The sequence below is a fragment of the Balaenoptera borealis genome (genome assembly GCF_965194805.1).
Source record: "Balaenoptera borealis genome assembly, chromosome: 10".
NCBI classification, from domain to species: Eukaryota; Metazoa; Chordata; class Mammalia; order Artiodactyla; family Balaenopteridae; genus Balaenoptera; species Balaenoptera borealis.
The window spans coordinates 113628161-113652694 of NC_138874.1; the positions used below are offsets into that span (position 1 = coordinate 113628161).

Consider the following 24534-nt stretch of genomic DNA (forward strand, 5'->3'; position numbering starts at 1 on the left):
AGTTGCTCCGCGGCCTGTGGGATCTTCCTGGACCAGGGCTCGAACCCATGTCCCCTGCATTGGCAGGCGGATTCTTAACCACTGCGCCACCAGGGAAGCCCTCCAATCTGCTTCTAATACATAGTGACTTCCCTTTTACCTCTCTGTTGCACACCAGCCCTCTATCCGTGCTTGCACACGCTTTCTCTCGCATGTGCTGTGCGTGGACAGCATGATTGTGTTCAGGCCCAGTCTTAGGCTGCCTAGTGCACAGCAGAGTTAGCTGATGAATGGGCAGGAGAGAGCATAGCAGCCAAGTCCGTGCGAGGATTTTTGTTGCAGATGAGAACGCTGTGCCAGTGGTCACTTGGGCCCGAGGGGAGGACCTGGGACTTGAACCCACTTCCTCTAACTCCATGCCCAGGCTCGCTGCCCCACTGCGATACTAACTTAGCTGTGACACATACAGACATGTTAGAATCAAAGCCAGCCCAAGCAAGGGGTTCATTATACCCATTCAGAGGTGACCTGGGGCTGAAGGGGGGCTGTCTAGCTTGGGCATCTTGACCTGTTTCCTGAGCGTGTGCCAGCTGGGGCTTGGCTCAGGCCCTGGAAGCCTGGAGAGTACTGTCCCTCATGCGGCCCTGGGCTGTCCTACACTCACGTGTCCCACGGTGGAAATGGGTTGGAAGGAAGTCGGACTTTAACCTCTGCTCCCATTTGAAGGGCTACCGGCAGAAAGACTACTTCATCGCCACCCAGGGGCCCCTGGCGCACACGGTGGAGGACTTCTGGAGGATGGTCTGGGAGTGGAAGTGCCACACGATCGTGATGCTGACCGAGGTCCAGGAGAGAGAGCAGGTCAGGGCGCCGCCCAGCCCACCTCTGGGGCCGTTAACACACACCAGGTGCAGCCCACCTGATGTGACTATCTGTCCCTTGCGAGTGTCCCACCCGCTGTCATCTGTGAGGCCAGGCCACAGCTACTGAGGAGGGAGAGAGGCTGGAAATGAAAAAGGTTTTATTTCATCACCACGCCCACCACAAGTTAACCGTAACTACCCGCTGGCTTTATTCTTAGCCTACATTTTATTTAACCTGCCTTGAAATTCTGCCATCTTGTGTTTGCCACAAATACAAATTTGGTCACAACCTGTTGAAGAAAAAGACATTTATTCACTTTTTTTCGGAACAGAAAGACATAGGTATTGATATACGTACCTAATTAATATAGTTCTGGTAAAATTGAATGAGTTAAATGTTTCTTTTTTCCCAAAGATCCATGCATGGCCTTCTTGTTTTTATTTAATAACGTAATAAACAGTCACGAACCCACCATCCAGCTGAAAAAACCAAACTTTTGCCAATAATGTACATTTATCCAGATGCTCTCCCAAGAGGTAACCGCTATCTGAATTTGTGTTTTTTTGATTTCTTTGCTTTTTAAAAACAGTTTTGTTGGGATATAATTCACATACCATACAATTCTAAAGGGTACAGTTCAGTGGTTTTTAGTATATTCAGAGTTGTGCAACATCACTAATTCCAGGTCATTTTCATCACCCCAAAAAGAAACCCCATACCCACAAAAAAATCACTTACCCACTTCCTCTCCCCAGTCCCTGCAACGACAAATCTACTTTCTGACTCTATGGCTTGGCCTCTTCTGGACATTTCCTATAAGTGGAATCATACATGTCTTTTGTGATTGAGCTCTTTCACTTAGCATAAATGTTGTCAGGGTTCATCCGTGAATCAGTTCCTCACTCTTTTTTATTTTTTATTGTATAAATATACCACATTTCATTTATTCATTCATTAGTTGATGGATATTTGCGTTGTTTTCACTCGGGGAATTATGAATAATGTTTTGAACATTCATGGACACGTTTTTACATGAATGTTAACTTTTCATTTCTCTTAGGTAGATACCTAGGGGTGGAATTGCTGGGCCATATCGTGACTATATTGCAAACTCATATCACTTAACATTTGGAGGAAATGCCAGACTGCTTTCCAAGCAGGTGCCCCATTTTGCATTCCCACCAACAATGTACAAGGGTTCCATTTTCTCCCCATCCTCATCAACACTTATCATTATCTTTTCAATTAAAGCCACCCTAGAAGATGTGTTCTTAGCTTTTTTAAAAATCTTTTTATATCACGTGTGTGTATTCCTAAAGAGACAACTGTTTAGTTTTGTCTGCTTTTGAACTTTATTCAAAAGTTGAGTTGGTTTTTCCACTCAAAATTATGCATTTGATATTCTCCTATGTTGCTGCCTATAACTGTGGCTCATTCATCGTTATTTCCTTGTACTCCACGACACAAACCGTACATCCTGCATCCATTGACTTGTCCCTTCTTCTGTCATGGGCATCTGGGTTGATTCCATTCTGTTGTTTTACAAACAGTGCTGTGGGTACTTTCTTGTACGTGTCTCATGATGCACAAGGAATAGTAGGTTCCAGAGAGACAAAATGCTGCATTGGAGAGTGTGTGTGAAAGTTTGAATTTGCAGGACATTTCCTAATGGCTTTCCAAAGTGGTTGTGGTTTCCAAAGTGGTCAGTGGGTGAATATCATTCATCGACATCCCTAGGGTTGTCTGATGTCCTCATTTTTGATAATTAAATAGGTATAAATATCATCTCTTTGTGGCCTTGATTTGCACCTCTCTGATCCCTGTGAGGTAGGCATCACTATGCATATTTATCGAGGACATATTTCGTCTTACGCGAAGTGCTTGTTCATGCCTTTCACTCATTTTTTTAGTGGGTTGTTTGCCCTTTTCTTTTTGATTTATAGGATTTCTTTACGTATTCTTGGTACTGATCCCTTGTTGGTTTTACATATTGCAAATATTTCATCCCAGTTGATTGTCTGTCTTTTCATTCTCTTGATATTTTTGGATGACGCAGAGTTAATTTTATTATAATCTGATGTTGCAATCTGCTATATCATGGTTGGTTCGCTCTTTGGGGCTCCTGTTTGTTAAACCTGTACCCCAAAATGAAAAGGTATTTTCTTCTTCTAAGGCGTTCACAGTTTTGTTTTTGACGTGAAGTCTGACCCTGTCTTGGTTTGTTTTTATTAAGGTTCAAGGCTACCATATATGGTAGGGCAAGTTCTACGCTGCCCAACTCCAGGAGGGGCTGGGGCATTCATATCCGCCCAGGTAGGGTGTGAGTCAGGGATCCAGTTCCCTTTTCCCATATGGAGAACTGATTTCCCAGCTCCATTTACTGACTAGTCTCTCCTCTGTGTCATGTCACTTCTGTTCTGTATCAAAGTTGCAAATACACGCATGTCTGTTTCTGGACTCTGCTCTGTTCCCTTGGTCAACAGGCACTGGTAGCATTCATATTCGTGTTTATAGGTTATTTTCTTGGTCAGGCGAAATACGGTAAATGGTTTGAGAGCAATTCTGCATCATATCGTCAAAACTGCTAGCAGCAAATTCTTTTTCTGTTATCCCCCAAGGATAAATGCTACCAGTACTGGCCGACAGAGGGCTCAGTGACTCATGGAGAAATAACGATCGAAATAAAGAGCGATACCCTTTCTGAAGCCATCAGTATACGAGACTTCCTGGTCACTTTCAATCAGGTATTGTTGCCAAAGCCCTTTGATCTCTTGTGGACATCACTCGCGGCCTGCTTGTCATTGTGCCAGAATGTCCTGCTCCTTCAGGCTTTTCCGGAGCCCCATGTTAGCTTAGTATCGACGGTCAGTGAGGACAGTAGGATGCTGAGTTATCAAGTGGCCGATCTCCCATGAGATTTGACCTCCGTGGTCGCCTGCCTCCTTGCTGGAGCACGGGGATGGCGGAGCAAAGTGGCCAACCCCGAGAGGCGTCCCACCGCCACCCGCTCCCCAGGAGCAATGACGGTGGCCCAGAGCAGGAGGAGTGAATGGATGAAGCCGCAGAGGCCTCTCTGGGGCTCGCTGCCATCCCCCCTCCCCACCGGGTCTTGGGCACTGCTCCCTGGCAAGAATGGGGACGCTGTGTGTCAACTGGGGGTAAGATGACCCACCTATGGGATTTGATTCTGAGCTCAAGGCGGTCAGAACAGTGGAACCCAGCTTTGCCCAAAGACTTGTTCTCCTCCACGCGGGTCACCGGACGACCCAGGGCTGCTAGACTCAGAAACTGCCCATCTCCAGCCTTGAAGGGACGTGTAGGGTCCTGGCTTCTTAAAAAAAAGGGATGATTCCTGTTAGCTCAAGCAAAACTGCCAAGGATCCCATAAAGGGGTCTGGTGGGCCCTGGGGACTCGGGGGCACATCCTCTGAGTGTCGTGATCCCCACCCAGAAGGAAGCACTGCTGGCCTTCTGCTTGAGGGTGACTACGGCCTACAGACACCCTGACCAGGAGGCCAACCAGTTGGGAGCTCTGCTGGCCACCAGCCACCGTGGCCCGAGTCCCCGGGAGGGCAGGGGGGCCTGCGGTGGGGCAGCACTGAGACGCCCTTCCCACCCAGCAGCCACTGGCCCGCCAGGAGGAGCAGACCCGGGTCGTGCGACAGTTCCACTTCCACGGCTGGCCGGAGATCGGGATCCCCGCCGAGGGCAAAGGCATGATCGACCTCATTGCGGCCGTGCAGAAGCAGCAGCAGCAGACGGGCAACCACCCCATCACGGTGCACTGCAGGTGAGCGCCCCTGGGGGCCCGGGCACCCCTGCTGCTGGGGCGAACGCAGACCCCACGCCCAGTTCACTGCTCCCAGCAGCACCATTTCCCTGGACGGTATCCTTCACCTTCCCCTACGCACATAACATAACGCAAATGCATAGGTGTCATCTCACCATACACGCAGAAGCATTTGGGCGGAAGGAGTCAGGAAATGCCTCAAACACACATTTCTTTGTGCTTTTTAAGTTGTCAAAAAAAAAAAAAAAAATTGCCAAGCACCGCTCAGACAAACCCTGAACTTGAGTCGTCTTCGTTTTGAAAGACTGTCTGACTCTGGCTGGTTTGCCCACCCAGCACAGCAGGAGGCTCTTCTTGAGCTTCTCACGGATGTCCAGGCCGGGGTCCATAAGGAGGGCCCGCAGCTCCACGCCCTCCCTCTCAGCCCGGCTCCCGAGTTAGGCCCAAGGGCAGAGGGACACACTGGGGGGACCCCTGGACACAGCTGGGCACCCCCAGCAAAGACTTTGAAAGACAGCATTACGAGGGTAGAGGGTGAATCCGGCTGAATCTGGAGACGTGCCAGCTCACCTTTTTTCTGGGCCAGGCCCCGCTGCTGGCAGGAACCTTGACCACCCTTGCAAAGCTCTTCCCTCGCGTTTGGGGAGTTTAATCTTGGGGGTGCTGATTTGCCTCCAAAGCTGCACTTCTGTTCCTTTGTCTACATGTGTGGCTCCCATTTTTTTGCGACTGCCACTGGCACCAACCCACTTCGCCTTGTAGCTAATAACACCCAGCGTGAAGGGTTTGGGCCTCTTTCCTTGTCTGGGACCCGCCTGGCGCACTTCCGGCCTGGCCAGCAGGGGGAGCACACGCCTCGGTTTTCTGTCCCTGGTGCCTTTGTAGATGTCGTTTTGAGTTCCTTCTTGTTCCACCTCCGCAAACCCCGACTGCCCTTAACACGTGTTGGGCACCAGGGATGCAAAGGTGAAGGAGACCCACAAGGTCATCCCACCTGTGGGAAGGCAGACGCAGGGAGAACAGCCATAGGGTCAGTCCACGGGTGGGATTCCAGGGCCCAGAGGGCAGCCGTGCATCCCCAGAGGGCTCCCTGGAAGAGGCCAGCCAAGCCCGCCTCCATTAGGTCTGGTCTACACAAGGAAGAAGGGAAATGGTTCCACCAGCTTAAAAACTTGTAACCGGTCCTGATTCAACTCATGTTGTAATTAGGCAAGTGTTTTAGGAATTTTATGTTTGCTGACTGTTAGTCCAAAGCTAAGCTACCTATAAATGATCATTAAAAACCCAAGCTCCGATCGTTCCAGTACTGACGTGTAGGGCTTGACGGAGGCGGTGGGGTTCTCATGCCCGTGGGTGAGTTGGAGTATCTCACCCAGCACGTTTTCTCTGCAGTGCTGGAGCTGGGCGTACAGGGACTTTCATAGCACTCAGCAACATTCTGGAACGGGTCAAAGCTGAGGGACTTCTAGACGTATTCCAAGCTGTGAAGAGTTTACGACTTCAGAGGCCACATATGGTGCAAACCCTGGTAAGAAACCGTTTCCAGAGGAATCGAGAATGGTCTCGTGTTGAATTGGATGTATGTTTCATTGACGGAGTTCAAGTCCCCGGGGAAGGAGGGAGGTAAAGTTTCCAAGAAAAAGAGCTAAAGGTTTCAGTCAGCTCACAGTGAAGCTCTACAGACCCCCTTCTTCCCTTGCGTCTGGCTGGTGTCTGTCCCCCGGGCAGGACACGTGAGGAGGGGCACACCCATGACTTCAGATGATAAGACCCCTTGGACAGAGGCACAGATGATAGCAACCGTTATGTCGAAGTGAACTGTTCCTCCAGATTCCAGTGTACATTTAAATATGTACCAAGTTCAAAAGTAGCACTGACATTTACAGTCCTGATTCCTGTCATCTATCTCCCACTGTTCGTTTGGACTCTTTTCCTTGGCTGGATCTCACTCAGCCTCCAGACGCTGCCCAGGGGCCTTACTTAAGGAGTCCATGCAATGCACAGTTCCTTCTTACATTCTCTTTCATTTCGTGGTGAAAACACGCACTTTATGGTTTTCAGAAGAGATGCCTCTTCACCAAATTTGGTGATTGTTCTGCAACAGCAAGGTCAGTTTTAAAGGCTGTTATAACCCGTCGTTTTCTCCAAGGCTTCTTATTTTAGCACTTGCCCTCCCGGCCCGGCCCACTCGTTCTCTGTGCTAACTGGATCCCGACTCAGGCACTTTCCTTTCCCTTCCGGGGGGGCGCTGGGTGATCGGGTGGGAATCTTAGTAGCTGGAAGGGAGGACCCCTACCGTCCATTCTTGGCTCTCCTGACAACGTCCTTGCAACCTCAGGACAGCAGTTTTCTGCCTCATCTTTTCTTCCCCTGGAAAGCCCAGCTCCTTCCCATGATGGCTGGACTGAGACTCCGGAACGGCCAGACAGGCTAACGCTTGGCCTCTTCCAACCCAAAAGCCTGTAGATTTTTGTTCAACGGGAATTTAGAGAAGAGGCTGAACGCAAGGTGTTGGGAAAGAAGAGGGAGGGGGCCGGGGAGCCGCCCTTGGTCCCGCTGCTTCCCCAGCTCCCATGTTCACTGGGCCAGCAAATGACCAGGGTCTGCAAGGAACCAGACCCTTTTAGGGTAGCTGTTGTTACTTGAACCTGCCTGCTGACCGTTGTGCACGCGTGGTTTTCCAAGACGCACAGTAGGCTCACTAAGAAAGCCCTGCCGTGGCCATTTTCCCCATCCCTTTCATTTCCTCTTTTGAGTGCCCGTTATGGGCCCTGTCACACAACCCGCTTTCTGGTCCGCTGTTAACCCACCACCTGGCTCTAGTCTCACCGCCTCAAAGAGCCACTGGGAGGTCAGGAGTCAGATGATGTCCAAGTGTTCTAATAAGTTAACAGCCTTATACATATGCAACGCATTTTTCTAGTAAAATTGATATAAAGCAATGCCCTTTTGCGGTGTAAATTTAGGCTTAAAAATAATCTATATTTCTATCTTATTTAACTTCTATAGATTATTTTCATTACATTATGAAGTTTGATGTTAAGTATGCTCATTCTTTTTCAGTTCAAAAGTGGTTGTTTTTAAGTTTAAATATGAAAACTAAAGATCTCTCACTCAGACTGTCCAAAATACACTAAGCTCAAGTTGAAACTGAACACTGACATTTTCTGTGTAGAAAAACAGCTTTATTTGGAAATGTTCATGTGCCTAAAAACTAAATTATGTAACAGAAGCTGATATGCAGTAGGATATTCAGTATTTCAATAACTGGTCAGACTTTTTTATGTCTTCTCTTTAAAGTTTCTCCTAATTAAGTTAGGCAAATTTTTTTTTCATATTATTTTAATATGTTCTTGTTTTTCTTTTTCAGGAACAGTATGAATTCTGCTACAAAGTGGTACAAGATTTTATTGATATATTTTCTGATTATGCTAATTTCAAATGAAAATTCCTGCCTTAAAATATTTTTTAATTTAATGGTCAGTATATTTTGTAAAAGTCATGTTAATTTATTTCATAGTTGACATTAATATCCTCCTAATTTCTTTGTATATATTTTGTTATGCTTTAAAGGCCACCTGCTGTAAAGTTATTAAATCTTAAATACCCCTTTTAAAAACTGGAATAATGTATTAAGGTCAAATAATATTCCATAAAATATATATTTCTGCTAATATCAGTAAAAATATTTTAATTTTTCATTAGATTCATATCATTTCATTTCACACAGTCAGCACCTCTAAATGTTAAAAATCTTAATATGACAAGTGTGTTTATTTATGCAAGATACTAACCACAACTTTGTTAGAAAACAGTCGAGGACTCAGAAATCGGTGGAAAATACATTTTCCTGACACTGACTTTACAGCCTTGAGCAGTGGCGGTTTTTTGAAAGCAAACTGTTTGTGAAGATACAGTGTAAGTAGGGAATTCTGTAGTCCTCAGTCTCAACCCACGTGGTTTATCTTTACCTTTTAAAGATCAAAGAAGACTTTACAACCTGAGTCCAAGTCTAAAACACACTGGAGTAGTCAGTGACAATATAGTAATACTTAAAAATGCATTTATTCAAGGCTGTGTCGTGCCATCTTGGCCAGATGAGAAAATATGTAAAGGCCAGTGGTCCAGTTCGCCCGGGCCTTGGGTCCAGCAAAACCAGTTATCAGAGCTTCAGTCCCACGGCGCTGGGCGCCGCTTGCTGTCTGTCTGTCTGAGAATCACACCCACCGCACTTCTCACTCTCCCCCACCCCCCGGCCCCCGCCATTCTGCCCTACTTCTCGTGAGCTGTGCCTCAAGGCATGACAAAAACCACTTCCCATTCCAAAAGGTCAGATAGAGCATCTGACACGCGTGGAAGCAAGGAGCTCCCGCCTGGTAGAAACAGTGGGGCAGCTACAAGCAATTATGCTTTAAACTTTCTGAGAAGCATTTTGGTATTTAAAAATCTCTTGTAAAAGCTAAGACTGTTTGTAAGAAAAGAAATCTTAAAAAAATCTAGATTTATACAGTTTTTTTTAAAGTCCCACTCCTCGATATTTAATAAAAGAAAAAGAGAAATCCTTAATCTAAAGGCTAATTTATTTTTGAATGGTTACTAGTGAGACCTCTGACCCTGGATAATAATGATCTCACTGCCAGACAGGATTGGCTTATGGGGCAAAAAAAAGAAAAGGGATGAATGTAGAAAGGTTTGATTTAATGGCAGTGATCTGTCTGTGGCTGTTAGGTACCTAGCGGATGAGCACAATATAAAAAAAAGACATCTGAAAACACTTAACATGTGCATTTTTGGGTACACTTTTTGCTTTTTAAAAGAGATGTGAATCTGAAGGCCTTTATTTGATATTTCCACTGGTAACTGATTGCACAGAGGTAACCCAGGGTAAGTTACGTCCTAATAACAAGCCCATGGGTAATCAAGCTTCTGCCTCTCCTCCGAGCCCCACCCAAGGGTCAGATGAGGTGCCCAGCTGGACGGACAAAAGCACAACTTCGTGAGCGCTGCCATGGCCACCAGTCTGCAGCCCTGGGCTCCACACACAGCTCAATGCGCCCCTCACCCTTCTGGGTGCAATGATTACGCATTTGGGTCGAAGAGAAAATGGAGGGAGCTTTGCAAGATGCACCTGGTGGCCCTGTTTGTTTGCATTGTTAAAGTCCCAAGCCCGAAGCCCTTCTTGACTAAAGGGGAAGAGAGAAAACTGAGCACCAAAGCCTAGAAACAGAGCCGGTGTTTGTGGTGAAGGCGACATATAGGGGTCATAGAGTCGAGGCGAGGCGCCTGGATTGGGGTCCAAATTTAGGAGCCTTTAATGAGAATCCTTCAGGCCCTTCAATGGTCTTACTGGCATCTCTTGTCTTGAGATTAAGGTAGACCTTCTCGGGGGATGCGCCCCGTTTGTGTGTTCTTCTGCCCCCTTGGTGCATCCCCCTTGTCTGCTGCGGTTCCGCCCTCGTGGTTCTGAGAACAGAGCAGAAGCCACTGTCCCTGGGTTGCAGGACCCCCTCCGCCTTTGGGGCAGTACTTGCCTCCCAGTAGCTGCAGCCTCCTGGCCTCGGCCGCGGTCCCGGTTCAGACAGCCTTGGTGGGCGCTCCGGGACTCCTGTCCTCTCTGTCTCGCTGGGATAGGTTGACTCTTCCTCCCCTTCGGTCAAAGAAAGTCCATTGTACATAACAAAACAGCGCCAGGCTGGTAAAGTCATTTTTCTTTGCCAGTTTTCTCCATTGCATGCGGCTACATTCAAATGCCAAATAGCGATTAGAAGACTACCATTCTGATCTCCTTGCTGTATCAGTCACTATGTGACTCACTTTACTGTTTCTCTCCATGTGCTCTACGAATGAAGAATGCATACCAGTGTTTTAAAAGGTATTTTTATGTGTTTTTAAAAACTTTTTAAAACGAGCCTGACACCTGTTTCAGCATTTGGAGTCATGCCCATGTTATTTTTTTAAATGTGTGATTACTGATACTTCTGTTGTGTTTGTGTTAATTTATGTGCAATCTTTATAATATACGTATGTATTCCGGTTTCAACTCTCATTTTTTCTTTTATTCCATTTATCATTTGATCTTGCTCTGATTATGATGCCAGTGAATGCTGCTGAATTCTTTGTATATGCAAATTGCAAGATCCAAAACATTCTGATGCAAGGATAAATCTTTACTTTGACTTCCAGCCTGCGTCTCTTTCTTCATTGAAATCTCCTTATCTCGTTCCTCTGCCTTAAATCCTTTTAGACAAGACATTCGTTAGGAGGGAAGCATTGATTGATGCAGACAATTTTAGGACTTGTAAAATTTAGCTCAGACATGGTATAGAAACAGCCCCCCGGGCATGAATGGGCATGATGGCCAGTGGGCTGGTCTTCAGAAGTCCTGAGTGGTGTGTGGCGCACGAGTCACAGGTGGCCCTGCAGAGGGCCCACGTCCCTCCTCGAGTCCAAACAGGGCTCAGCTCTGAGCAGTGGTTTCTCAAAATCTATGAGGAAGGTGACCACATGCTCAAAGTCCACAGCCAGGTGGGGTCAGAGAGCCCTTCTAATGTCGCTTCTCTTCCTAAAACCTAAACACCTATTAGGCCTCCCTTTACACACCTTGTGTCTCTGGTGACCCCAGCTCTCTTTTTCAGCTTCACTGCCCTTCCCCAGCTCACACCCCAGCTTCCTCTTTTAGATATTCTGAGCCTAATGTGGAAATCTAAACATATGCTTTTTATTATTGGTTGTATTTATTTAATAAATTTTATAAGCCTTGTTATATTTGTTACAGATGTGATTAATTAGGATGAGGGCCTAGGAGTCAGGTGGGCCATTAGGGTGGGTCCATTCTACTCCAGTATGAGGGCGCCTTTATGAGAAGAGGGCCCGGAGGCTGCCGGAGACCAGGGAGTGGGTTCTCTTTCACAGCCTCAGAAGGAAGCAACCTTGACTTGGCCTTCATGCCTGCAGGACTGGAGACAATAAGACTTGGTTGTGTGAACCACCTGGTTTGTGGCACTTTGTTAGGACGGCCTTAGCAGACCAACACCCTGCCCCCGCTCTGACCCCTACAGCCAAGGTTTCTGTTGTTGGATGTCCCTGAAAGAAGCCCTGAATCAAGCACGTGGGTGCAGGTGGCTAATGGGGAGGAGACCCCCACACGTGCGAGTGAGGGAACAGGGTGGGAGGGGCAGCACAAAGACACCCCCCCAGCACCCGCTGGGGACTCGACTCTGCAGTGATGCCCGAGGGCCTCCCCGAATCGCCCTCCCGAAGGACGGGACCCTGGAGCCCTGCCCCGCCTCTACCCCCGGCCCAAGTTGGAGGTTTTCTCCAGCGGTGCCAGCCCCTGGTTTCAAAGGACGGTGCCACCCTGGCGACACAGGGAGATGCATTTGTTGTACAAGTTCAAACCAAAGAGAAAGAGTGTGTACGAACTTGGCCTTTCACTTGACTCCTCCACCTCAGTCCATTGGTAACTTTGGGGTACATCCTTCCAGACAGCTATCTGCAGATTTAAACCTGTACCGTTACATAAACACACGGACTCTTGCTTGATTGTTTGTTTATAAAAACAACAGAGCCGAACTCCCGGTATATCATCAAATCCAGGATGACAAAATTGCCAAACCCACTTTGTTTTGCTGAGAGAGCAAACACACTGCCAATTATTTCTTGCAAGACACCGTCAGTTTTGAGATACATCCTGACGTTCGAGAGGTTAATATGGAAAAACCTTGTATCTTAGAAACGACAAAATGCACTACCTGCGGGCAGTTGTGTACATTGCCCTTGTCCCGCCTTAGGGTCGGGCCGTGTCAGCATATACACAGCTTTCTCATCCTGTCTAAAGGCTGCTTGGCATTCCTGGCCTAAAGCTACTCTGACGGACATAAAATGTGGAGACTAACCCTTTGTTATTCATGTTATAAATATTTCCCTTCGCTGCTTTATAAAAGACTGTCGTTGACGGCTATCTAACGTCCCTTGTCCAGGAAGCTTTGGGACTTACCAGCCCGTCGACAGGGTTGCTGGGTGTGTGGGTGATTCCGCCTGGCAGCAGGGCCCTCTGTGGCCCTTGCATGGCGGCACCCAATAAACGCATCAAACCAAACATTCATGCCTGTGGGATCACCGTGTAGACGCCAGGCGGGGCTTCGCGTGAACAAGTCCTGGGCACTTTCTGTCCCTCTGTGAGGAGCAATGGTGATGACATCCACGTGTCAGCACGGCGCTCTGCACCAGGAGAGGGGAGACTGCAGCCATGTCCGGGCGACGGCCCGAGCCCCGGGGGTCTGCACGGCACCGCAATCAGGGTCCCTCGGGCTGTGGCTGGACCATCGCATCTGTGTCTGGGAAGACGATCCCACCAGCTCTTCTAGAGGAATCGTCTAGAAAGCCCAGCAGATGGGCGTTTCCCAGCCACAGTGTCTTATGTCGTTTTTAGTTCAGTAGCTGGACTTGACTCTATGGAGTGGACGTTTCCAATGTGCTTTCCACGACAACCCGGACACCTCCACCCAGCGTGCCCGTCTGCTGAGGCCTGAATTCCTCGGTCTTGACTGTGTTTCGGACTCAGGATGGCCCTTCCTTCCTGCCTCAGCCCCTCCAGGTAGTAATGAACTTGACGCCCAGACACCCAAAAGCCTTTCTCTGCACCTGACAGACTTCTTCCTGGGAACAAACCGACCCACCACGGGCTCCCACCCCCTGACTTGCCCGCAAGTTCACTCCCAGGATCTACTCACGTTAGGACGGCCAACCTCGGGGCAACACGCGTCTTCGTTTGCTGACTCTGCGGCCCTGACCAAATCCCTGTCCCTGGACTCCCCACTTCTGTCCAGACAAACAGGACAGAGCCAGGGTTGTGGGGAGTCCCCTTCCCCGAATACAAGGGCTGTTCCTGCAGGACCAAAGTGGGCCTGCTGGCCAGGAGGGGAAGCAACTGTCCGGCCACGTCAGAGCTGTGGAAATGCAGACAGGAGGCCAAAGAGCCCACGCCGACCCCACCCCGTCTGCCACTCACTGTCTTGCTTTGGTTTGGTTTTCTTTCCCTTCCCTCCCTTTAATAAAAAATACCGTGGGTTTTAAGATCATTTCATCCCAGACACCTCCTGCACTGGTCACCAGGGTATAGAGACTTGTCCATCCATGGTCTGCCCTCCTGGATGGACAAAGCTTTGTCCTAGAGGGGGGCGTCTAGTTTTCACTGCACTACGTCCCACGAGGATGCACAGCAAGACCCCCGGATACAAAACGGAGGACTAACCCAGCCTGGGAAATGGGGATGGGGGTGAACGAGGCTTCTCTGAGGGAGTCTCACTGGAGCTGAGCTCGGGGCTGACGGGGATCATCTTGTGAAGCAGGAGGTGGGGAAAGTCCCAGGCAGAGAAAAGAGCAGGGTGTGTGTGTGTGTGTGTGTGTGTGTGTGTGTGTGTGTGTGTTCATCTGCATGTATGAGTATGTGTGTGTGTGTATAAATGCCTGAATGTGTATCCATGTGTATGTGTGTAGGAATGGGTGTGGACCCATGTATATGTTTATGTATATGCATGTGTATATGTGTGTAGGAAGGGGTGTGGACCCACGTATATGTTTATGTATATGCATGTGTATATGTGTGTAGGAATGGGTGTGGACCCATGTATATGTTTATGTATATGCATGTGTATATGTGTGTAGGAAGGGGTGTGGACCCATGTATATGTTTATGTATATGCATGTGTATATGTGTGTAGGAAGGGGTGTGGACCCATGTATATGTTTATGTATATGCATGTGTATATGTGTGCAGGTCTACGTATGTGTGAGGGGGATGGGGGGGTTTAACTAAGAAAGACAAGAGTTGGCTCGTACAGAATTGGAGCAAAAAAGTGAAGGAGAGATTGTGGCAGCCATATCACGGAAAAGCTTGGAGATGAAAAAAAATAGCTTCCATCGTGCTCGCCTCGGCAGCACATATACTAAAACTGGAACAATACAGAGAAGATTAGCATGGCCCCTGCGCAAGGGTGACACGCAAATTCGTGAAGCGTTCCATATTTTTTGCTATACGGAAGAAACTAACACAACATTGTAAAGCAATTTATACTCCAATAAAGATGTTAAAAAAAAAAAAAGAATAGCTTCCATTTACTGAGAACTTTCCATCAGAGGGATGTTACTCACTTGGAATCTGAGGCTCAGAGAAGGTACCAAACCACACAGCGAGTAGGTATTTATTTCTTGCACCCCATTCTGAAACACACAATTAGCCTGGCTAAATAATGGTGGTTAATATTTCTGACCCTTCACCCTCAAGAATGCTAAATAAAGGATGTGTCCTGTGGACGTGTGCTTTTGTAGACACTTGTTTGAATGACCTTTTCTAATCCAGCACCTACAACCCTGTAAAATAAAACCACTCTTATGCTCTTGATATGCTGTACTTACGAAGGTGAGAAAATATGCTGATATATTTCAGTGAGATTTTTGGTTAGAATTGAACCCTAAGAGATTTTTAATTAATTTTTATCCCATTCCCCAGGCATACAGCTAATTGAAATTTTTCTATACGTAAGGTTCATAATTATTACTAAATGTGAAGTGTTGGCAGAACAATTTCATCATAGAAAATTCCTATTTTACAATTTCTTGAATCTTGCCTACCTCAATGACACATGGATGACTCACACCTTCAAATAGAGCGCCTTTTGTAACGAGGGTTGCGCTTCCTAAAATACTCTCCCTTCTGCTTGCCAGAATTCCACCCCTTTCCGGCCCAGCTCTTTGAATGTCCCCTCCCTGCTTCATCCTCAACCCTCCTGCCGCCATCTGTCACTCACCCTCCCTTAAGATTTCAGACAACACTGTCTAAAACTGTATTACAGCAGCCGAAATAGCAAAAGCAAATACCACTGACTCAGCAGACACGCCTGGATTCATGTATTCGTTCAGCAAACATTTATTATTATGTGGACCTGGCTCCATGCCCGACACGGGGATTACAAGAGCAGACAGGCAGGGGCACCGATGTCACAGTTCACGCTCTAGGGGACAGCGACCTTTTCTTATCGTCCATCCATACCTCCACCTGGCAAGGTAAGTGAATGGGGAGGACTCCAGACAGGTGACTGGAGGGAAGGTGTGCTCATTTCTGATTTAGGGAACACAAAGGAGGACAAAGCAGGACAAAGCAGAACAGCAGTGTGATGGACGGCTCTGAAACTGAAGGAAGACAAAGTCCAGGCTTAAAACGAGATGTAGGAGCCATGGGCTCACGTGTAAGTGATTCAGAAATGGTGGGGAAAGAGCCTCACGCTCTGCGGCTGTCAGAAACGGCCGTTCTTTTGGGGGAAACGTTCGGGTTTGTGTTGCTCCCTGTCCAAGGTGACCTGCTGGGGACTAAGTCAGGCCAACAGGCGTGGTCAGAGAAAACACAGGTGAGAGCAGATTTGCAGAAAGCTCAGAACGTGTAAATGACATGAAAGCTCAGAGGGGTGCTACAGTTTGGAATTGAGGGGCACCCTGGCCGATGGCCCTAAGATTGAGTGGGGGGGAATCCCTTCTCAGATGAAAGCAGTCCCAGTTTAGACAAAGATACTTAACGTGAAAAAGGCAAGCTACCCGTCATTCCTCAAAGTCTCATCGTTACCCTGAAAATGGCATCACAAACTGTCCTCCAAATCACACATTTATTCCCTTAAGTGGTCAGGACACCAAGGAGAGGACAGTCCTGGGCAGATGACCCACAGCCCTAGTGCCTGGACCCGAGGTCTCCCCAGTGTAAAGGTATTTCTTGTAACTTTCATTTTTCTCTTCCTATACCCCCTCATTCATGTTTCCAGAGAGCCTGCCTGGTGTTGGGGATGCAGGATAGAAGCCCCGCCTTTCACATTCAGATGGAGGACACAGAAGGACACAGACACACACACAAGCATTTACAACACAGCGTGGCAAGTGCCTGAGCCCACGGCCAATGGGGGTTGACCGTGGACATCACAAACTCCAGGGCTTCATCTCGCCAAGTTGAAGCCCACACCTTGGCAAACCCTCCCCCGCCCCTGCCCCCCACCCACCCAAGTTTTAAATTTTTATCAGTTTAGGAGACCCAGCGGTCTCCTTCATAACCTCCATATGGGGGTTTTGAATAAACTATTCAGAGTCAGAAAATTCCAAGCTTTCTTCCCTTAAACCTGCCCTCCCCTCCAGACAGCATTATTTACAGAATTCACTTTAAAGTTTACGGCAAATATTGTACTACAACTTATCACTAAACTAAATTCATTACATGTTTTTCCCTTTTAAACTTCTTGGCTATTTATCTTCACTGTCTCGATGACTTCTGGTTCTTATTTTCTTGACACCCACATTGTCATTTTCCTGTTTGGGAACAAAAATATAACTCAAGTAATTTAAAAGAACAATTTTTGTAACCGACTCTGCAAAAACCCCGATCCTTTCTAGGTGTGATGCAGGCCTTTAGTCCTAGAAAATTAATCTTGAGGTTGGAAATAAACTTTAAGATAGAGCCTGTAAAAGTTGCCTTAAACTGTTTTTACTATTTAATTTTTTAAAGTTAAATATTGTGTCCTTTGATAGAAAGGTTTGTAAGCTATTTTTAAGTTAATACATCATAAAAAGAGAAAGAAAATTTCCACACAAATACGTATATTTTCACTAATTTTCATAAATACCATTCAGGAAAAGTGAATTCAAATGTATCATCAGGCTGAAATCTTTTTTTTCTTTTATACACAAAGACAATTATTTAAGACCTTTATTAACAAGTGTTTGCAGTTGGTTGACTGTTTTGAAAAAAATCAAGCTGTCAACTTTTATTACAAATAAAAAAGAGGTTCTTAAAAATCTCAACTTGACCAGATGTGAAACAAATTAAAAACCAGAAGACTCAAAAGATTTTGGCCTGGTTTTTTTCTCAGGCCAAAACCTTTTGGGTCTTCTAAACAACTGATGTGTTTGAAGGGGACCGTCCCTCAATGCTACGTGAGTGTGAGTGGAGAGCGCATGTGGGATGGGACAAAGGACACCAGACTGCCTCCCGGATGGGAACTCTTAACAGTACTACCCAGCTAAACACACCTCCACCTGTTCTTCATCCCAGCTTGCCAAAGGGACGCCTTCAAAATCAGGCGTTACCCCTCTGGAAGTTTCATTCAGTCTCTAACCAGAGACTGAAGACAGCTGCCTGGAATCTTAATACAGGGTATGCAATAAGCAGTCAGAAAATACTAACTGGATAAATCCCTTTTTCTTCCTTTTTTTAAAAATTTTGGCCACGGCAAGCAGGATCTTAGTTCCCCGACCAGCGATTGAACCCGAGCCCCCTGCAGTGGAAGCTCGGAGTCTTAACCACTGGACCGCCAGGGAAGTCCCATCCCTTGTTTTTCCTGAATGATGACTTTATAATGTGAATTTACTATTCAAAGTGGAATTCCTAACCCAGATACACCTGAATATAGAGCCACAAAATGTGGTTTAGATTCATGCCTCTTAACATTAGTCTAACCGGGAGCTGGTGGTGTGTTATTACATATCATGTGCTGTGTCTGCTCTAGCAACATGGGGCAAAAATTATATTGAAACATTCTATGCACTTAAAAAAAGAGAAACAGGAAATTACTTGCCTTTTGAAGGCTGTTGGCACATCTCCTGGCACCCCGGGTTACTCTCTGCTCGGATTCACCCTCCGAAGTGTTTCCTCGAGGGCGGAGAGTAATCTTTCTGGATCTCAAACCCTTGAAGTCTGAATATTCCGTTGCTTCTTTCTCTTCCTGCTTCTTCACGGGGATTTCCACCCTTTCCTGCCTTGCTGTCTCCTCTGTTGCATCAGGCAAAGGCTTCTGATTCTGCTTCCCAGATCTCAAGTGCCTCCTTCTCTCTTGAACTTTGCCCCCAGAGGTAGGAGTCTCGGCTCCATCTTCTGGGCTTTGTAGCTTCATCTCTTGGGAGGTCTTCAGGGACTTCTTTTCACTTCTCTTTATTTTCATCTTTCCTGCTGATATAAGAACCCCAGGTCTTTGCTCCTCTATATTGGTTTTAGTGGGGCGCCTGGTACGCAGGGACATTCCCTAAAAAAATTCAAAAGACATCCAAAAAACGTCAAGAATGAGGAATACAAATCTTAAAACTCAACATGGAGAAAATCATTCGAAAGTGAACTCAAAGGGGAATTAATTGGAAAATTTTCCATTCGTTCAATTTCTAAGATGCCAGTAATCTAATCGAGTCAAGGGAGTGCCTGTCACTTTGTTCCAATGGAGAAATCACCATTTCTACTGATAAACCATAAGTAAGGAATTCAGTATAAATTCCAATCACAATGTCTGAATGTCATATACGTCTGATTATAACAAGCGTTAAAAGGGTATTCCAGGAGAATGCCCCATTATTCAGGTAGTAAGTGAATTCCTAATCCTTTAACAATCATTGATAGAGCAGGACAGGAAAATCTCTATTTCTGGAATCGAATTTACAAGCTTCTCTATCTGACAGCCTTGACAGTTATGGTCTTCCCAAGACACACGCCCCGTGTAAATTGTTCTAATTGTTTAAATACTGACGCAGATACTACTTCTACCCAGCACTCCAGGTCTCGGTGTCTGGAACAAGGCAGGACTGAATTGCCCACTTTTTCTCGGCACAAAGTTCCACACCTTTGAAGGTGAACACAACTCAGTCACTTCCCGAGAAGTTCTTGGCAAAATGTGTAATAATAATTTTGACCAGTTATTTTCCCAAATTAGCCTATTCTCTCTAGAAATCCCCAAAGGATGCTTTACGAAGGTCTGCAGTTACTCACTGTGTTGAAGGCGGACCCCATGGGGAAAGGGTACCCACACATACATTTGGGTTATGTACAGTTTATAGCAAACGTTATACGAGAATGGAGAGCATCCACCCAAGATGACATGGTACGATTACATCACACGATTGCATCACACGATTGCATCACCTTATTTGGAGCGTGCGCGGCTTCTCCTTGTGGATCCGTAGCTTTAGTTTTCACGTCATTGTTGGGCAGGTTTCCCACAGGTTTAGTCCTTTGTGCCAAAATCCTCAGGCTTCTCTTCTTCACGCCCGAGGGTTTGGGGGGCTCCCGTCTCTCCCTGGGGGCTGTCCTCTGCTTCTTCTGGAGGGGCTTCTCTTCCTCAGGGTCCTGTGCAGCCATCGTGGGGCATAGCCTCTTCCTGCCCACAACCCTTGCATCTTCTCCCAGTTTCCTCTTGGGGGACGGGGAGATGCAGCTTTCACCTGGTGATTTTACAGGGTCTCTGCTGCCCACAGGGTCTCCCGTGAACCTTACTTTAGGGGCCCTGAGGACTCTTCGGGATATTTCTACAGGTCTTCTTCTGTCTGCTGCTTGCTTTGGGGCTCTCTTAACTCCAGAAGCATTGTTTCCCAGTTCCTTGACCTGATCTGGCTTTTGGAAGAGCTCTTTGAAACTGGCCGGATCTTCCAGGGGTTGGGCCTTTTCCTTAAATGTTCTTAGCCGACTTTTGACACAAATTACATTTTCTGCTGAGTCCAGGTTCTGCCTTGAAGTTTCCTTAAACACTTTGATATTGTTCTCATCACCTACTGGTTCTCTGTGCGTGGTTTCCCCTGCTGTTTGGATGGGCTCTCTGAGTACTGAGAGCTCTTCTAGGTCCACTTTTCCCGGTGGTGACTTGAGCTGCCTCCTTCTACTTGCTGGCCTGGTGACTCGTGCGGCTGGTGGAGACTGGCAGGGCACTGCAGTGATTATAACATCACTCACCGGTTCTTTGGCCTGATCTGGCTTTTGGGAGAGCTCTTTGAAACTGCATGAGTCTTCCATGGGTTGGGTCTTTTCCTTAAATGTTCTTAGCCGACTCCTGATGCCCGTTACATTTTCTGCAGGGTTGAGTTTCTGCCTTGAAGTTTCCTTCATCACTTTGCTGTCTTTTTCATCACATACAGGCTCTCTCTGCATATCCCCTGGTGTCTGTGTGGGCTTCCTGGGTGCTGAGGGCTCTTCTACATCCACTTTCTCTGGCAGTGACTTGAGTCGCCTCTTTCTACTTGCTGGCCTGGTGACTGGTCCGGCTGGTGAAGATTGGCAGGGTACTGGAGCTATATTAACATCACTCACTGGTTCCTTGGCCTGACTTGGCTTTTGGAAGAGCTCGTTGAAACTGCCCGAGTCTTCCATAGGTTGAGCCTTTTCCTTCAATGTTCTTAGCCGACTCTTGATGCCAATTACATTTTCTGCCAAGACCAATTTCTGCCTTGAATTTTCCTTAAACGCTTTGCTGTCTTTTTCATCACATACAGGTTCTCTCTGCATATCCCCTGGTGTCTGTGTGGGCTTCCTGGGCACTGAGGGCTCTTCTACATCCACTTTCCCTGGTGGTGACTTGAGCCGTCTCTTTCTACTTGTTCGTCTGGGGACTGGTTTGGCTGGTGGAGATTGGCAGGACACTGGAGCGATTTTAACATCACTCATTGGTTCCTTGGCCTTATCTGGCTTTTGGAAGAGCTCCTTGAAACTGCACGAGTCTTCCAGGGGTTGAGCCTTTTCCTTAAATTTTCTTAGCCAACTCTTGACGCCAATTACATTTTCTGCTGAGACCAGTTTCTGCCTTAAAGTCTCCTTAAACACTTTGATGTCATTTTCATCGCCTACAGGTTTTCTGTGTGTGTGCATGGTTTCCCCTGGTGTCTGTGTGGGCTTCCTGAGCGCTGAGGGCTCTTCTACATCCACTTTCCCTGGTGGTGACTTGAGCCGTCTCTTTCTACCTGTTCGCCTGGTGACTGGCTCTATTGCTGGAGATTTATAGGGTATTGTGGTGGTTTTCTCATCAGTCATTGGTTGCTTTGCATGATCTGGGGTTTGGAAGAGCTCTTTGAAGCCAGCCAGGTCTTCCAGCGGTGCGGCTTTTTCCTTGGGTGTCTTTAGCCACCTCCTGCTTCCAGTTACATTTTCTGCAGGGTCCAGGTTTTCTTCTGGAGTTTCCTGAGACACTGCAATGCCTCTGTCACCACCCTCTGGTTCTCTGTGTGAGTGTGTGGCCTCTCCTGGTGTTTGTGTGGGCTTCTTGAGTGCCGAGAGGTCTCCCTGCACAGCCACTTTCTGGGAAGGTGTCTTGAGATGTCTGGTCATGCTGGTTGATGTAACAGCTGGTTCTGGTGGTGGAGATCGGCAGAGCATTTGGGGGGTTCTGTCCTCAGTCATTGGTTCCTTGGCTTGATGTGGGGTTTGGAAGAGCTCTTTGAAGCCAGCCAGGTCTTCCAGGGGTGGGGCCTTTTCCTTGGGTGTCCCTAGCCACCTCTTGCTTTCAGTTACATTTTCTGCAGGGTCCAGTTTCTCTCCTGGAGTTTCCTGAGACACTGCAATGCCTCTGTCACCACCCCCTGGTTCTCTCTGTGAGTGTGTGGTTTCCCCTGGTGTTTGTTGAGGCTTCCTGAGAGCCGAGACATCTTCCTGTACATCCACTTTCTGGGAAGGTGTCTTGAGACGCCCCTTTCTACTTGGTGTGTTCACTGGTTCTGGTTGTGGAGATTGACAAGGTATGTTGGTGGGTTTGTCATCAGTCGTTGGTTCCTTGGCACAATCTGGGGTTTGGAAGAGCTCTTTGAAGCCAGCCAGGTCTTCCAGCGGTGGGGCCTTTTCCTTGGGTGTTCTTGGCCACCTCTTACTTCCATTTACATTTTCTGATGAGTCCAGTTTCTGATTTGGAGTTTCCTGAAACAATATGATGCTTTTATCATCATCTACTGGTTCTCCCTCTGAGTGTCTAGTTTCCCCTGGTGACTGTGTCGTTCTGCATGCTGAGAGCTCTTTCTCTGTATCCGCTTTCCCCAGAGGTGTCTTGAGCCATCTCTTCATGTTGGTTGGTGTGACAATTAGCTGTGGTTGGGAGGACATGCAGAGCATTTTGGGAGTTTTGACAACAGCCCTTGGTTCCTTGGCATGATCTGGGGTTTGGAAGAGCTCTTTGAAACCTGCCAGGTCTTCTAGAGATTGGACCTTTTCCTTGGGTGTTCTTGGCGGCCTCTTGCTTCCATTTACATTTTCTGCTGAGTCCAGTTTCTGCTTTGGAGTTTCCTTAGATAATTTGATGCTTTTATCACCATCCGCTGGTTCTCTGTCTGAGTGCCTGGCTCCCCCTGGTGTCTGTGTGGGCTTCCTGAGCGCTGAGGGCTCTTCTACATCCACTTTCCCTGGCAGTGACCTGAGCCGTCTCTTTCTACCTGTTTGCCTGGTGACTGGTTCTACTGCTGGAGATTTATAGGGTATTGTGGTGGTTTTCTCATTAGTCATTTGTTCCTCTGCATGATCTGGGGTTTGGAAGAGCTCTTTGAAGCCAACCAGGTCTCCCAGCGGTGGGGCTTTTTCCTTGGGTATCCTTGGCCGCCTCTTGCTTCCAGTTACATTTTCTGCAGGGTCCAGCTTTTCTTCTGGAGTTCCCTGAGACACTGCAATGCCTCTGTCACCACCCCCTGGTTCTCTCTGTGAGTGTGTGGTTTCCCCTGGTGTTTGCTGAGGCTTCCTGAGAGCTGAGACATCTTCCTGCACATCCACTCTCTGGGAAGGTGTCTTGAGACGTCCCTTTCTATTTGGTGTGTTGACTGCTTCTAGCTGTGGAGATTGGCAGAGCATTTTGGGGGTTTTGTCATCAATCAGGGGTTCCTTGGCATGATGTGGGGTTTGGAAGAGCTCTTTGAAGCCAGCCAGGTCTTCCAGAGGTGGGGCCTTTCCCTTGGGTGTCCTTGGCCGCCTCTTACTTCCAGCTACATTTTCCGCAGGGTCCAGTTTCTGCTTCGGAGTTTCCTTAAACAATTTGATGCTTTTATCATCACCTGGTTCTCTGTGCATGGGCATGGTTTTCCCTGGTGTCTGTGTGAGTTTCCCGAGGGCTGAGGCATCTTCTGCATCCACTTTCCAGGAAGGCGTCCTGAGCTGTGTGTTTGTCCTGGTGGGCGTGCCGACTGTGCCTGATCTGGGAGGTTTACAGCGCATTTTTGTGGCTTTGTTCTCTGCATCCACTGCTTCCTTGGCATGAGCTGGGGTCTGCAGGAGACTTGGGATGTCCAGCTGGTCTTCCTCAGGCTCTGGCTCCTGCAAGCTCTCGAGGGCGGTCAGGCCTGCTGCTAGTTCACACTTCAGCTCTGAAGCTCTTCTTGATCTCCTCACAGCTATCATCGTTTTGGAATTTTCTTTTGATTCCATGTTTTTTGTACATGTTTCACTTTCCTTCACGTCTCCCTCCAGCTTCTGCTCTGGTTGTGGTGTTTTCCTCAGACACCTTCCCAAGACATTCTCAAGAGTGTCAGGTTTTGTGCCTTCGTATTTACACTCTACACCTGGTGTCTGTGAGCTTCTGAGCTCCATGGACCTTCTAAACTTGTTTGCACTAGATGTTGTGTTTGGTGTCGTTGCCTCAAACGCTGGAGTTTTCATCTCAGCACCTGTTGTTTTATACACGTTCCTCGGAGTTTTCATAATACTTTCATTTATTTTAATACACTGGTGTCTTAAGGCAGGGCTTGCAGAACTTTGATCAGACAGCTCTTTTGGTGCATCTTGAGTCCCGGGGAACACATTCTGTCCTATAAGAAATTAACACATACATGATGAGTATATTCTGTGCACTGTATGTGCCAATGTGGTGTTTTAGCCTCATGAGGTATTATTTAAGGACCAATAACCCAGCCTCCCATCCACCTCAGGATATGAGGCTGCTTATGTGGCCATAAATCTGTCTGACATGAACCACACACAATTAAGAACAATGTTTTTGGGTGACACAGAGTGGGGTCATGCATAGGCAGTGGTAAGGGTCTATGGGGATTGGATAAAAGAAAAACATTCCTTAAGAAGGGTCACCTGAAGGCTGCCAGCCAGGTCTCAGTGAGCTGAACACAGACATTTTTTTCATCAAATGTGAGAAACA

At 47.3% G+C, this 24534-nt stretch overlaps 2 protein-coding genes across 6 annotated transcripts in view; one reads left to right on the forward strand and one right to left on the reverse strand.

Moving 5' to 3' along the window:
* The window catches only part of PTPRE (protein tyrosine phosphatase receptor type E), a 166077-nt gene extending 155262 nt beyond the window's left edge, over window positions 1-10815 (forward strand). For 2 of the 4 annotated variants that reach the window (XM_082406691.1, XM_082406690.1), the window contains 5 exons: window positions 706-840; window positions 3462-3587; window positions 4464-4633; window positions 6026-6161; window positions 8004-10815. In XM_082406691.1, coding sequence (XP_082262817.1) covers window positions 706-840; window positions 3462-3587; window positions 4464-4633; window positions 6026-6161; window positions 8004-8078 — 642 coding nt within the window. In that variant the 3' untranslated portion in view covers window positions 8079-10815. The remainder of the gene's footprint in view (window positions 1-705; window positions 841-3461; window positions 3588-4463; window positions 4634-6025; window positions 6162-8003) is intronic. The other 2 variants (XM_082406692.1, XM_082406689.1) reach the window with 1 other exon arrangement.
* A 4721-nt stretch (window positions 10816-15536) lies between these two features.
* Window positions 15537-24534, reverse strand: part of MKI67 (marker of proliferation Ki-67) — a 28386-nt gene continuing 19388 nt past the window's right edge. For both annotated transcript variants that reach the window (XM_082406688.1, XM_082406687.1), the window contains exons 13-15: window positions 19572-24190; window positions 18244-18687; window positions 15537-16978 (exon numbers count right to left, since the gene is read on the reverse strand). In XM_082406688.1, the coding sequence (XP_082262814.1) occupies window positions 16913-16978; window positions 18244-18687; window positions 19572-24190 (5129 nt within the window). In that variant the 3' untranslated portion in view covers window positions 15537-16912. The remainder of the gene's footprint in view (window positions 16979-18243; window positions 18688-19571; window positions 24191-24534) is intronic.